This window comes from Misgurnus anguillicaudatus, chromosome 21 (assembly GCF_027580225.2).
Source record: "Misgurnus anguillicaudatus chromosome 21, ASM2758022v2, whole genome shotgun sequence".
In the NCBI taxonomy this organism is placed as follows: Eukaryota; Metazoa; Chordata; class Actinopteri; order Cypriniformes; family Cobitidae; genus Misgurnus; species Misgurnus anguillicaudatus.
Genome location: NC_073357.2, coordinates 48,572,687 through 48,588,831, shown reverse-complemented (window position 1 = coordinate 48,588,831; position 16,145 = coordinate 48,572,687). Strand labels below are relative to the sequence as shown.

General features: G+C 36.6%; 1 protein-coding gene across 1 annotated transcript in view; it reads left to right on the top strand.

The window, feature by feature from the left end:
* adam19a (ADAM metallopeptidase domain 19a) overlaps positions 1-16,145 on the top strand; it is a 125,796-nt gene that overhangs the window by 80,116 nt on the left and 29,535 nt on the right. The window contains exons 6-11 of the mRNA XM_055211459.2: positions 2,468-2,651; positions 9,320-9,385; positions 10,018-10,089; positions 10,224-10,390; positions 12,484-12,568; positions 13,799-13,941. Of these exons, the coding sequence (XP_055067434.2) occupies positions 2,468-2,651; positions 9,320-9,385; positions 10,018-10,089; positions 10,224-10,390; positions 12,484-12,568; positions 13,799-13,941 (717 nt within the window). The remainder of the gene's footprint in view (positions 1-2,467; positions 2,652-9,319; positions 9,386-10,017; positions 10,090-10,223; positions 10,391-12,483; positions 12,569-13,798; positions 13,942-16,145) is intronic.

Genomic DNA, 16,145 nt, shown 5'->3' with positions numbered 1-16,145 from the left:
TGAAATTTTGCAAGGAAAGTGTATTTCGTTGACATATTACACTGTAAGAGCCCTAACTTTACAAAATTATTTTACTTGGTGCCATGAAAAAACTTTTGTATGTTTTTAATAATTTTTCAAAAACATGCTCAACCAAACGGTTGATTTGTCACTTTATGGTAAATGTAGAAAAGCTAAGATAATGTTTTCAGATCATCCATTTCTGCAATCAGAATGTACTATTTGCTGAGAAATATAATTTAGAGCTATGAATATGACACAGCTATTGTTATTCCTTTTTGATAATTTCTTAAGTATGTGTTTTTTACCACTTCTGGATATTTTTTTGAAATAAATATAAGGAATTTGTCAAGAACTGAGGTCGAATGAACCCATACGCAAACGATATCGGGGAGTGCACATTGAACATTTATTACATGAAACAAAAGCCCACGAGGGGGCAAAACTACATAAAACATGATATACAAAACACTGACACAGAACTTGAATAACAAGACTAAAAACTAAACTGAAGAACAGCATGACATTCAGCTTAACATGACACGAATGAACACAATGAACCAGCACAAGACAAGAGACAAGAGGAGATTAAATAGGGAAACTTAACGAGGGCAACACAGGTGCGAGGGATGAACTAATAATGAATAATTAACAGGGAAAACAAGGGGGGCGGGGACTAGAGACGAGACACCAGAGGCACATGCCACAATAAACAAGGCATGAGCCTCCACATGAAACAAGAGACTGTCAGAACCCTGCCATCACTATAAAACATAAATATAAAACAAGATTCTCATGGCAGAGTCCTGACAGAATTCATATAATTAATGTATGGAAATCATAATTACAGATTCATTAATAAGAAATTACTTCTTAAATTATGTTTTATATTGTTTGAAGGATTGTTTCTAATGTTGGCTTACTCTACGCAGTGTTGCTGGTTTACAAAGAAATGTTCTTTTATCAAAAAAAGAGAAAAAATCCTGCTGCACTACCACACTTGACAGTATGTTTCTTGAATCATAAGTTAACCTAAAATTAAATTCTATTACTATCGTTTTCCTTCTTTTATTTTAGGTTTTGAATGCAGAAAGAATGTAATATACTTATTTTTGTTACTTTTAGTTATTTTTTTATTGTTCAAAAACGAGAAAACATTTCATTTCCTGTGTTAAAATGAAAACCTATAATATTTTAATATCTTAACTTCAATAAATAAAGAAAATTTAATATACAAAACTATTTTATTTTGATCATGTTTTTAAAAAATTAGTGTTATAGTTCATATTTTCAGATTTCCATAGTATGTGTATGAATTCCTTTAAGTGACAACCATTTGGTAGAGGCCGATATTTAAAAAATGAAGGGATGTGTTGAAAAAAATACACTGAGTGTGTTAACTAGTGACATAAGGAGATAATAAAGGCAAAAAAAGGTTAAATGCCTTTTTCTTGGTGTGGCAGTTAAAGGGTTAAAGTGAAAGTATTAAATAAATATAGACGGTTTCAGCAGTAACAACAAGCAGCATCTGTGGTCTACACGTAACTTCCGGTAAACTCCGCTAAGAATAAATACAACAAAGTATTTTAAACGTAGTTTATTTATATAACAAGCAAAAAAACAACACGTAGGTTACCTATGAAAGCAAAATATTTGTTATTTTCGACGAGGTATTTGTTCAAGAGTTCAGTTTAGCAAATAGTCAGACCATTAAAAAACTGAAACCGGAAGTAAATGTCGGACCAGACGCGTATCGCGTCACCGCACGTGCGTCCAATGAAATGGTCTATTGTGAAACTTTTTAAAGGGATATTTCAATCAAAAATTAAACTTCTGTCATCATTTACTCTCATGTTGTTTCAAACCTGTATAGACCCTTTTACAGCCCACGTGACCAAATAGCCTGCGCGTTAATTTTAGCAACAGAAGTGGTTTTATTCCCCATTGGTTCTAACGTGTTAGCAACTCAGAAAGTTTATTAAAACGATTTCCCAGCATCAAAATGTCTGGTTGTTGTTGGGTTTGGTTGCACTAATATAATATACTAATATACGTATATATGTCTCTGGCAACTTTATTTTGGGCCATTTGTTAACGTCTTCTATCCACGCCACTATAGTACATGGATCTGGTAGCTGTGTTGAAAAATTTGATAAAGTCAACTTTTTAAAATAACTTTCTGTCTGTGTTGCTTCACTGCTGATTCTTACCATACTTCCGTTGCCAAGATGCGTGCGCATACGCTGCCACGTCATCATTGTGAACAAACAGTAAAAGGGTCTATATATTTCTTTGTTCTGATGAACACAAAGGAAAACATTTTGAGCAATGTTTGTTACCAAACCGATCAGAAGCCCCATTGACTTCCATAGTAGGAAAAAAGAATACTATGGAAGTCAGTGGGGCTTCTTATCGTTTTTGGTGAACTGTCCCTTTGACTGACATTACTCCACTTTTTCGCTTGCAGAGGCCTGATTGTTTTAAACTCAAAAGATTCATTCTACCTGGAGCCAATAGGTGGACAGGAGATCCTCCACCACACGTTTCATCGGACTGAAGACCTGCCAATCAAAAGCGGCACATGTGGACACGGCCATCAGACTGGACACCAGAGCCTGTTCAGTGATAACCTTAAACCTTTGCATCAAAGGGTAAGTCAGTAATAAAGTCTTTAGCTTTATTATAAATAATAGCTCAAATTATAAATAATTATTACAACCCGTTGTGAATCGGGGGAATATAAAGAAACAATTTCACTTGGTCAATGTCAGTATTTTGTTTATTTCTAACAAAAAAGTTATAATTTGCAGCTTTAACCCAGCAAGCAATAACTGTGAGTGAAATGACAGCTAACTGTTGACCCAATATGGTCTGGCTATGAATGACTACCCTAAATAACCTTGAATTTGGTTACCTTTTTTTAAAATACTTTGCTAGATGAATGATATTTCATTATGTAAGGAAAGTCAACAGGTTTACCTTCATTTATTTTACATGTTTATTGTATGCATTGTCTATTATTTGGCTATGATTAGACGTCTATTAGACTTTCACTGACAACCCAAATTTTTGCCAAGATTGCTTGCTGGGAACCCTGGGTCATTCAAGACTCTAGGGAAAACAGAATCCTGGCTTATCTGTTTAACATTTCACACTGCTAATAATTTACCAGATGATAAGAGATAACCCTGTGTATTCAGTTGTAACGTTTCACATTCCTAAACCGCTAATCCTGGAAAATTTACTTCCAAATTTAGGCAGTTCTCGTCACAATTTTTTTTAAAATTCCCCTCAAACTCTGATCTGTTGCTAAGCATCTAACCGTAACATTCTTAACCCGTTTTGTTTCGCACTGCACCTGTTTGTCACTGCAAAGCAGGGTTAAGCCTACAAAAGTAGTGCCAACCAAAATATGTCTCAAAATATGTGTTTTTTGTGTCATGTAAACCATGTGCATGACGTGTTTTGTCGAAGTAAGTGCCTGCTGCACACGCGTCAAAACCATTCATGATAAAAGAGACGCTCACATTCACAAAATACATGCATCCCTTAACAGTAAACTCTGATTACGCATAAAATTATGCGAGTATCTGGCAAATGCGAGCATCTCTTTTATCATGAACCCTTTAGACGCATCTGCAGCAGGCACTTATTTTGACAAGACACGTGATGCACATAGGATCACTCGACGCGCAGAACACATATTTTGAAATCACAAACCACACACATGACGGGCTATATACATGTTGTGACGAATTTCGCATCAAGCGCCCTCGAAAAAAGAAGTCACCGGCCCCTACAATATAGACGGTTTCAGCAGTAACAACATAAACAAGCGCCTTTCGTGGTCCTCACGTAACTTCCGGTAAACTCCGCAAAGAATAAATAACAACAAAGTCCTTTTAAAGTAGTTTATTTATATAGCCAGCAAATAAACAACACGTAGATTACATAGGAACCCAAAACATTTGTTATTTTCGACGAAGTATTTGTTTAAGAGTTCAGTTTCAGCAACTAGTCAGACCATTAAACAAACCGAAACCGGAAGTAAAGTCCAGACCAGATGTTATCGCGTCACCGCACGTGCGCCCGATGAAATGGTCTATATACTGTAACCCCGGGTAAAATGTGGTGATAAGCCTTTACAATAACTTACAGGTAAAATGTTCCTTTATCCAAATTAAAGCAGTGTTTAGAACAAAAATACTGTAACCCAAGTACAAGCACAGTGTGAAAAGCAATATTGAATGTCAAAAGAGCAATGCAATAGTTGTACCTTCGACATGCATTATTAAATTCAGCTATGTGGGTCTCATTCATGAAGTGATGTATTTCAGCAATGAAATCTGATATTTATGTTGGTAAATATGCAATTACAGTGATATGCTAGCCATTTCAATGATGCTACATATTATGCGTCAAATGTAAGTCTCTTACCTTGTAAAGCAACCCTATACTCTCTAGGCACGATGGTTATGATCAGAAAAATAACTGAGAGTCTTTACTATAATTTCTATTATGGCATTTTTGATCTAATGACTGAATGGTGTGTGATGTAAAAAGCAGTTTCTCCATTGCAAATGCAAAAATTTTCTTTTCTCTCCGCTTTATAATGGAGAGCTATTAAACACAGGCCGCTCGTGAGAGAGAACATTGCAGTTTGACGCAAACCTGTTGTGCTTCATTGTGCTTCAGCACTTCCATCTATTTCAGGTCATGCCGTTGTTCTCATAATGTGCTGCAGACAGAGGTGTGTGTTTTGACTCATTACTATACAGAAATAAAGCCATTTTAAGGCCAGGTTAAGACTGATGAAGTACCTAATATGGGCTATTATACAACTCTTGAGGATTATTAGCTGTTGTCGGGAGATTCCTGCTGGTGTTGTTTTGCTCGCACTCGCTTTCTCATTAAAGCAGAAAACAGGAGACGTATAGCTGGCCTACAGTTTACAAATGAGGTTTTAGAGGGACCATAAATTTATAAGCAGTGTGGACTAATGCTCTCACTCCTCTGTGATGAAATAGTCCTTACAATTGGATTATAAAGTTTTTAAATATTGAGGTTCATATTGTGCAGTTTGCGTTTGGTTTTGAGGGAGTGGGTAGTCTATATTATATCTCAAATATGTCTTAAACAGCTTATTCAGTCTCGGTATAAGACCAGTCTTTTGTCTTGTAATTATGCATGCAGAATAGATCCTATACAATGTTTTTGCTACCCAGTCTCATAAAGTTTCCTGATATAGTCACGTATTTTTTTGATTCTTTTTTGTGATATTATCACGAATTTCCGCGTTTTTTCGTGATCGTATAATGAATTCCTGTTTTCGTGTGATTATCACGTATTGGTTGCTTTTTCCTATCTTTAAACCATTGGTGCTTCGGTTTAGGGTTAGATTTGGTGCTTGCATTAGAATGTCATTTTATATATTGGTTTATACTATTTTTTCAGATTTATTTTTTATATGTCGCCTGGCGTTAGGATTAGAGTTGGGTTTGGGTAGGGATGTCATTTTATGTAAATCTAACCCTAAACCGAAGCGACAATGGTAAGAAAATAGGACAAAACAGTTGAGTAACCAATACGTGATAATCACACAAAAAACAGGAATTCATTAAATGATCACGAAAAAACGAAATTTGTGATAATATGACGAAAAAAGAAAAAAAAAACGTGACTATATAACGAAATTTCGTGAGACTGGGCTGTGTTTTTGCTGAAAAAAATGGGAACTTCAATGTATTTTTTTCCTAGATTGCATTAAAGGGATAGTTCACCCAAAAATACAAATTCTGAAATCATTTACTTACTCTCATGTTTTTGCAAAATTGACTTTGTTCTGATCAACACAAAGGAAGATATTTTGAGGAATGTTTGTAATCAAACAGATCAGAAGCCCTATTGTCTTCCATAGTATTATTTTTTCCTACTATGGAAGTCAATGGGGCTTCTGATGTCAATGGTGTTTGGTTTAAGATTTAAAATGCAGTTGGAGACTTTTGTCCTGCTTCTATTCAATTGAATTCAATTTTATTTATATAGTGCTTTTCACAATTGTTTGTTTTAAAACAGCTTTACATTAAAGGAAAACACCACAGTTTTTCAGTATTTTACTATGTTCTTACCTCAACTTTCAATTTAAATACATACCTATCTTTTTTCAATGCATGCACTTTTAATCTTTGTACAATGCTTTGTAAATGTGTTAGCATTTAACATAGCCCCATTCATTCCTTAGGATCCAAACAGGGATGAATGTAGAAGCCACCAAACACTTCCACGTTTTCCCTATTTTTAAAGACTGTTACACGAGAAGTTACACGAGTAAGTATGGTGGCACAAAATAAAACTTTTGTTTGGAGCCATATGAGTGAATGGGGCTAGGCTAAATGCTAACACATTCAAGAAGCGCTATACAAAGATTAAAAGTGCACGCATTGAAAAAAGATAGGTATGTATTAATTAGTCTAAGTTGAGGTAAGAACATAGTAAAGTAGTGTTAGCTGTGCTTTGACTGGCCAAGATACCAAAGTCTGCACTCAAAATGTCAGTCGGTATGAACACTATTTAGTCTTGTGAACTATGAAAGAACAACATTTGAGTAATACAATATTTCTCTGAGTTGTTGTTAGTGTCACAGTAGATTATATTGGCAGCATTAAAAAGTATTGCTACATAATCAAAACATTTCAAATGCCGAAGGCCCATCTGGATTCTTCAGGGGGTTTTGATATGCGTGTGTGTCCTCCTAAGTAAAAACTCCTTTTTAAGAAATATTTGACCTGTCTTTTGGCAGCACTCTATTAAATTAAAGGCACCAAAACTAATAAAGTGATGTTTTAGCCGAGCGGTGAGCTGGCTGTCTGAATTGAGTGTGATGAGAAAAAAATGGATGCTGTAAAATAATTCAAAACTGATAAAAAAGACCACATATCTTTCTGTTTTCATTGTCCTCTTTGGTAGTAACAACAGCATGCAGTCTAAAAATGCTGGGTTATTTTTAACCCTAATGTTGGGTCAAAAAGAGTCGAACCCAGCCTATAGACCCCTTCACGGTTCACGTCACAGCCGAGTCCCACTGCGCATGTCGGGGTCAGAAAAGTCATTACAGCAGATTGAGTTGCGTATTATTCGGTTTTGTCAAAAATGCCTACTTACGTCGTGGGCTGTGTAAATCGCACCAGGTCTTCGTTAAGTTTTCGCGATTCATGCAGAATCTCAAAAACAAAAAAATACAACATCTGTGGCTGCAAGCAATTAACGTGCAGACTGGGACAATGCAAATATCAAAGAGGCTTGTGTTTGTAGTGCTCACTTCAGTTGAGGCAAGTCATCATTTTTCAGCCCTGTTATACTAAATATAAAGCCTGGATGGTATGAACAGTTTGACCCCATGCTGCGCGCGCACCCGATAGTCATTCAATGTTTACAAACCTTGAAGAGGTCTATAGGGTTGTAATTAACCTATGTTGGGTTGTTTCAATCCAAAATCTGGGTTTTGGGATGAATTCCTAAAAGGTTCTTTGAGTTTTAACCCTTACTTTTAATGATCTGGTAGTTTTTAAAAAGTCTTAAATCAGTCTCACTTCACATTGTATTTAGAAAGGCTAGCTGTCACTTAAGTCTAATGAGACTCTGGCATCGTAAACACAGAAGATGTCCAGCTGTCCCTAAACAGCTATTGGAATGAATTGGACCTGTCAATTAAAATGCAAATAAAAACTAAACACGAAGAACAACAGAAACGGAAAGCAGTGGAAAACAAACACTATTGCTGCTATAATATTTGAGCTTTATTAAAACGTCTTGCCAGTATTAAGTCTGCATGAACAACAATTTTCATTAAGGGACAGTTTCCCAGGTTTTAGATTAATCCAAGACTAGGTAGGCCTTAGTTATATTAGGAAATTTAAGTAGTTTTAACAAACATACCTTACAAGAAAAACAATGTGTGCATCTTGAGACAAAACAAAGGGGACATTTCACAAGACTTTTTAAGATGTCAAATAAATCTTTAGTGTCCTCAGAGGACACATGTGAAGTTCTAGCTCAAAATATCATATAGATAATTTATTATAACATGTTAAAATTGCCACTTTGTAGGTGTGAGCAAAAATGTGCCTTTTTTAAATGCAAATGAGCTGATCTCTGCACTAAATGGAAGTGCCATAGTTGGATTGTGCAGATTAAAGGGACACTTTACTTTTTTTTTAAATATGCTCATTTTCCAGCTCCCCTAGAGTTAAACATTTGTTTTTTACTGTTTTGGAATCCATTCAGCCGATCTTTTAGCGTAGCTTAGCATAATCCATTGAATCTGATTAGACCATTAGCATCGCACTCAAAAATAACCAAAGAGCTTTGATATTTTTCCTATTTAAAACTTGACTCTTCTGTAGTCACATCGTGTACTAAGACTGACCGAAAATTAAAAGTTGCAATTTTCTAAGCCGATATGGCTAGGAACTATAATCTCATTCTGGCGTAATAATCAAGGACTTTGCTGTCGTACCATGGCTTCAGGAGGCGCAATGATATTACGCAATGCCCGAAAGTAGTCCCCTTGGTAACTTTCAATAGCAGAGGGCTGTTTTCGGGCACTGCGTAATATTGCATGTAACTACAGAAGAGTCAAGTTTTAAATAGGAAAAATATTGAAAAGCTTTGGTTATTTTTTAGCGCAATGCTAATGGTCTAATCAGATTCAATGGATTATGCTAAGCTATGCTAAAAGTGGTACCGCCAGACCCGGAGATCGACTTAATGGATTCCAAAATGGTAAAATAAAATGTTTAATTCTAGGTAGGCTGCATATTTTCAAAAAAAGTGGATTGTCCCTTATCCCCTTCTGACATCACAAGGGGAGCCAAATTTCAAAGAACTATTTTTCACATGCTTGCAGAGAATGTTTTACCAAAACTAAGTTACTGGGTTGTTCTTTTTCACATTTTCTAGGTTGATAGAAGCACTGGGGACCCAGTTATAGCACTTTATCATGAAAAAAGTCTGATATGTCAGTGCAAGATGTTTTCAAATGAAGGCAGCTCACACATGCATTTTAATCCGGGACTAGGATAAGACCTGTCTGGGAAACCCCATCTAAATGCTCATTTCATAGGAACTTCAGTCTGTGTTATGTAGTTTTTAAACAATTCACTTTATTACTGTCAAGTTGTCCTTGGCATTCAGACATTCATTGTGTGTATGTAAAAAGAGTGCCAGGAGACCAAAAAAATCCATAAATTCTACCCTCCGGCAATTAACTTTGCTTTTTGCTTGACGTTTATTTGTTTCTCTATTTATTCCCAACCCTTAGTTTCGACGAAATGCCTGGGGTACTACCAAGTACATGGAACTGTATATAGTAGCTGACAACACACTGGTAAGCTGAAGTTACCTGTGAAAAAGCACACTTCTGCTAATTAGACACTTTTACAACAGCAAACTTTACTGCAAGAATCAGGCCTTTAAAATGTCAAATACAGGCAGATATATATACTGGGGTTTAAAGCTAGCCTCTCATTCATATGCGCTCATTGAGCTATTGTTGCCTTAAATCTCTCTCTCTCTCTCTCTCTCTCTCTCTCTCTCTCTCTCTCTCTCTCTCTCTCTCTCTCTCTCTCTCTCTCTCTCTCTCTCTCTCTCTCTCTCTCTCTCTCTCTCTCTCTAGCCCACTTTTTATCATTCTCCTTTCTGATATCTTCTAAGCAGTTATCAAGAAGTTCAATGAATTTAATACTTTACTGTGATAGAATAGTTACATTTTGGTCCTCTGGTATGTGAATCACGTCTAAAGGGCCATGCGGAGCAACTTTTAATGTTACATTCTGTTGAGTTCTCTGATTGAGTTCCTTTCATGACTTTACATCAAAACCTAAATCAAACTCTGCAAAGGCAGGAGGTTATGTTGGATATTATTAGGACTGGATTTGAATAATCAAGGCTTTTTGAGCACAGTTTGTGCATTTCCATGCTGATCACTTTGCCTCGTGGCGTTTCCTTTTGTCTCCACAGTTCAGAAAGCAAAACAAGGATCTTCAAAAAACTAAACTGAGGATAATGGAAGTAGCTAATTATGTAGATAAGGTATGTCATGCCTGGGTACATTTTATTGGTTAATAGGACGGTTTGCATAGCGTGTTTGCTTATTGAATACAAAATGGGAATATCATAGTATGTGTAAATATCATAATGGTTATAACTTGTATATGTCTGATAAGTTTTACAGAAACTTGAACATTCGTGTACCCTTGATTGGTCTCGAGGTTTGGACAGAACATGACCAGTGCATCATCAATGAGGAGCCAAATTCTACTCTGTGGTCCTTCCTTCAGTGGAGACAAAAACTGAAATCCCGCAAGAAACACGACAATGCTCAATTGCTTACGTTAGTTGCAACACACAAACCAAATACACATAGCGCTGTTCTTTAACCAAGAGCTACTTTATTCATTTAAAGCAATGCTTTTAAGAATAACATATGTCTTTTACTGATAAGCAGTGGAACCAAAAATGGTTTAGACATTTAAAAAATATACACATTTCACTGTTTAAAATGAAATGGCATACCAATTTTTAATACTAATTACTTGTAATAGTCAGTTATGTTCAAGTTCATCACATTATGGACATGTTACATTAAGATTGCCAACTAGAAAGTGCCCGAATACTAATAATATAATCTTAAAGGGAACATTTAAGACTTGGACTTCTTTAAGATGTCAAATAAATCTTTGGTGTCCCCAGAGTACATATGTGAAGTTTTAGCTTAAAATAGATAATTATTGTAACATGTTAAAATTGCTGTTTTGGGTGTGTCCTTTTAAATGCAAATGAGCTGATCTCTGCATTAAATGGCAGTGCTGTGGTTGGATAGTGCAGATTAAGGGGCGGTATTATCCCCTTCTGATATCACAATGGGAACCAAATTTTAATTACCTTTTTTTTTTTTACATACATGCAGAGAATAGTTTACCAAAACTAAGTTACTGGGTTGATCTTTTTCACATTTTCTAAGTTGATACAAGGACTGGGGACCCAATAATAGCACTTAAACATGGAAAAAGTCAGATTTTCATGTTATGTTCCCTTAAATACTAAAAATATTTTTATGTACATTTACTTTTAAACATAAGTGACGTCTGTTTGTGCAATGTTTTGCTTGAAGTATGTCTGTCCTACCTTTATTCAAAATTAATCCCATTTGGTGTAATATTTTATTATCCAATGCAATGACATTCGTAAATTTTAAAGGGCCCCTAACCTAGGTGTTTTTAGCAATATTAAAATAGTCTCTGGTATCCCCAGAATGTGTCTGTAAAGTTTCAGCTCAAAATACACCACAGATACGAAGTTGAACTTGACCATTTGTTTTTGTGTGTGTCTCTTTAAAGAGTAACTAAACCCTTAACCAACTTTTTTTAGTTAATGATCTGTAAGAATGATGCTTTATTAGTGCTGTTTATTGATTTAAGTAAGTTTTTTGACATTTGGATATAAAGTGTTATATGGTGAAAAACGTCTGAGTGCTGCCCTCTTCAGGTTAAACGGTGGCTACTGCAGTTGAATTTTCCTATTGGATGTTGGTCGTGACGTAAGCAGGTTATAGCTCACCACACCCTTGTTACGATCTCACCACACACTTAGTACGAGCTTAGTTCGTCCCCTCTATCTCCGTTGGGATCTGCCCACTTTTCTTGCATTTTTCAAATATTGCCAGTGGGTGGAGTCAGGCTCTGAACAGGGGTTTAGTTACGCTTTAAATGCAAAGAAAGCTTCTGTTTTCCTTCCTGTATGCAGATTAGAGAGTAGAGCGCTTACACACGTGCTTTGGACTACATCAAAACATGTGTCTCTAGCAGAATATTAAACTATGCGCTCATAAGGCGGAGTCTGTGAGCCGGTATGGTTGGGGCGTAATCAGTGTGACATCACATTGATGGGGATCCCCAACACCCTGTTTTGTGTGACTGTTGCGTTTTAAATGAGATTACACAAAGAAGAATAGATGGATTTGTATAAAAACAGGAGGACGTTTCTGCACACACATTTGCGACTCATTTTCTGATAGAAACATATTTAAAAGGGCATTTTTTTAGGTTAGGCGGGCTTTAAATGTGACTTAAGTGTTTAAATGTGACCCTGTTTATGAAATCCAGACTGAAGTTTCAAAATGAGATTTTACATTCATTTCAGTCTTTATAAAAGATATCAAGGTTATATTTTCAGTCACAGAACATTCTTTACATTATATTGCATGATTTTGAATAGAAAACCGTAAAAGAAGAAAAAATGACTAGCTGGGTATTCACAGTCAGGGTCACAAATATTATTTGTCTTAATTCAGCACCAAATTCTCTTTCAATATAAAACTGAGCAATGTTTTGCTTAAAGTGTCCTTGTGCTATTTTTCCTTAAAAAGGGTTTTGTTTGATATTTTACTTTTCTAATTTGTTGTCGTTTTTATTATCCTCTCCTAAGTGGTGTGATTTTCAAGGGCACCACTATTGGCATGGCTCCGCTGGAAGGGATGTGCAGTCATGAGAATTCGGGCGGCATCAACGTGGTAAGAATGCGTTTCTTGTAAACAGTGTGTGTGTGTGTGTGTTTGTGCGTGGCACATGCAGGGATTTAATAAAGCGATCAATAGCCCACACACAGATGATTAGTCTTTTATTTACTCTTAGTTGGTGCGGTGGGATAGAGACACTTTGAGGAATGCTGATGAGGTTTGAAGCGTTTCTGCTTAATACGAGCAAACAGATGGGATCATACTACATTACATCGGTATAGTCTGCTTATACATTTACGTTACAGGAGAACCACGTTTTTGATGGATACTTGACATGCTCAGTATTGAATGGTTGCTCATAATATAAAAAATCTTGAGACCGATCTACCAGATTACGCCTACATCTTAGACTAAAGTAGTATAGACTTGCCACCCAAAAAAACTCATTTATATGTAAATTATTCATGAATCCATTTGAACAGAAATCGTCACATTTAATTCAATAAAGAAAATAAACAGAAATGGTTTTTCCAAGCGATATACACTCTAATACATTGCTTCCTTAATAAGCCCCACTTTGGTCTCGTCTGGGTTGATATGTTTTTTAGAAAGCACTTCTTATCTTAAACAGGCTTCTGCTGGTACCTCAAATACCTCAGAACCCGCATCACAAGGACAATGTGTTTTTAAGCAGGAATTAAAGGGATGGAAAATCCATGAAGTGAAGTAATTTGTAATATGGCTGCATGTCATATTTCATCATAGTTATTACGGTGAAGATACTATTAGTGCTGTCTGTAAAAATCAACACTATGTGCCCATTGCAAAGATATCAGTATGATCGTGTGATGCGCGCGTGTGTGTGTGTGTGTTTTTGTTTGTGTTGTGTTATGAAGATAAAAGAAAGGCCATTCTCTTCTACCTAAATTACCACCTGCAGGTCAAAAATAAAACAACCTCCTCTACAATTTATGGCATCATTGTAACATATCCAAGATGTCATTGGAAATCAGAGATGTCCTTTGGGCTTCTACTGTCATTTACTTACTTTGCTGTTGGAACTGATGCATTGTGGCATAGTGAAACAGTAGCCTGCAGCCTATAAAAATGCTTTTTTCCATTATGAACTGCAATTAATCTATATCGGGGCAGTAAAAACCATAAATACTTCTGCTGTATGTTCAATTCATCATTTTAGACAGACTCTCTAGAAATAGTTTATGAGCTGTTTCATTTATTGCAATGTTTGTTACGGGTGGTACATTAAATAATTCTCTCCCCCAGGACCATTCAGAATTGCCCATTGGGGCGGCTGCCACCATGGCGCATGAGATCGGCCATAACTTTGGCATGAGCCACGACCATGAGGGCTGTTGTGTGGAAGCCACAGCTAATCAGGGTGGATGTATGATGGCAGCCTCCACAGGGTAAATTTCGGGCATTTTCTTCATTTTCACATTATTGCCATAAAACATCTACAATACAGCATGATTGGGCACTTTACATGTCTGTCGGGTGGGCTGAGCTCTTCTTTCTCAGTGAGCAGTTTTGGCAGAATAAGCTGCATAGTGGATCCAACTTGATGCTGAAGTTGTTGTAAACCTGTATACATTTCTTTGTTCTGTTCAACACAAAGATGAATTTACCAGAATTAATTTACCAGTAAATACAAAAATGTACTGTTCACACACGCAGTGACATTCCATCTTTTTACCAGTAAGTAAAATACCGGTAAATTTGTTGAGAAAGCGTGCGGCGAGCTCAGTGTTGTATTTGTAAACAATCCACGTTGTTCATATCCACGGTCCGTATTGTTTTGTTTTACGTCTGTGGTAAACTCGACAGTCGCGAAGTTGCTCGTGACCAAACAACATTGCATGAGGAGACGTCAAACCGAAAGTGCGTTTTAAACAACGGTACTGTTTGCACTTTAGGCTTTACAGAGGGTGTGCTAAGGACGGCGGCAATTCGTCAAGTAGTTATAAGCTGTTTTAAACAACTTTGGTGAAGAAATGTGGACGTAAACTTCAGGTGTGCTCGACTTTCAAGCAGCGTGTGTGTGGAAACGTCCATAAAACAGTGCGGGGGTAAACGTGTCATCTGTATTAAAACATTATGATTGGCCCAAAGCTGTCAGAGCGGTCTGATGTCGTCCGTTCAAAATGCCGGTAATCCTATATTTTTCGTTCACACATAGCGCTTACCGGTAAATTACTGGTAATCTTACAACCTGTCTTACTGGTAAATTGGGAGCACTGATTTACCGGAAAGGTTATGTTCACACATGATCTGTTAACTGGAATTTACCAGTAAATTACCAGTAAAGACTGTATGTGTAAAAGGGACTATTGACTTCAAAAGTAGGAAAAATAATACTATGAAAGTCGATGGTGCCCCAGATCACAGATGAACACAGATTCACGTAGTTCATGTATGAATGTGAAACGGAACTTTGCAGTTACGTGTCTAAAACTGCTGAATGTAACATCTTTTTACATATATATCTATCGTTCGAGGTGGTGTGAAAGAGTGGAGGCGGGAACTAATTTGCATAATCATAGATGTGCGTATACCGTATTTTCTGGACTATATGTCGCACTTTTTCATAGTTTGGCGAGTCCTGGAACGTATAATCAGGTGCGACTTATACGTCAAAATAATTTCATATAAACCAAGAGAAACCATTACCGTCTACAGCCGCGAGAGTCTGCTTTATGCTGCTCCCGTATTTATGTAATTCAATGGATTCAGTGATGCGGAATTACTTCGGGACCTTTTTGAACTTGATTTGGCTTGTCGTGTTAATTTAGCCTATTCAGCCTCTCAGGTATGTTCTGTATGCTATTGTTTATCATGTAAAAACTGTTAATGTTACTTTAACATGTACGGACACCTATTCAGTCTGCTGTTCTGTGCTATTGTTTAGTTGAATAACTTGCCTTTCCAAATTAATTGTCTGTTTCAACTTGGATTTTGTGAAATAATTTTCTGCGACTTATATATGTTTTTCCTCTTCAAGACGCATTTTTGACTGATGCGACTTATACTCCGGAGCGATTTATAATCCGGAAAATACGGTACTAAATGTAGAGCTACATTCAAGCTGTTTTAAATCATCAAGAAACTGTGATAGGTAAAACTAGCATAGTATGCAATTATGATGCTCAAATATGAGTTTAACTGATAAAAATTACTGACTACAGGGAGACTTTAATCAAAATACAGCAGTGGCTGCATGACCTTTAACCAAAATGTTGAACGAAAGGCATGAGGGATGTATCGGCAGGGGAAATAGAGCTCAGCTTTGTTAAGATTTCGCTGGAGGTGAGGAGTTGACATCGAGTTTGTGTGCTGCTATCAATGACGCCGTTGTTATTTATTTCCATCGGTTCTGGTCATATGATAAAAATTCTCTAGAAGAGAAGCAAATATTAGACCGAGACAAATTTGGAGACGGAAATTGGGGGCGAAGGACATATAGTTATAGTGTTGTCAGCACAAAAGTGGTGCCGTGCAATTGTAGGTATATTTTGAGCTATCTGGTGTAAATGGGAAGCAGCAGGGGTTCGAGCTTTGAGCCGCGTGGAAACCCGGTGGGGATGGTGCTGGGTGTGCGCTTTGCTACTGCTGA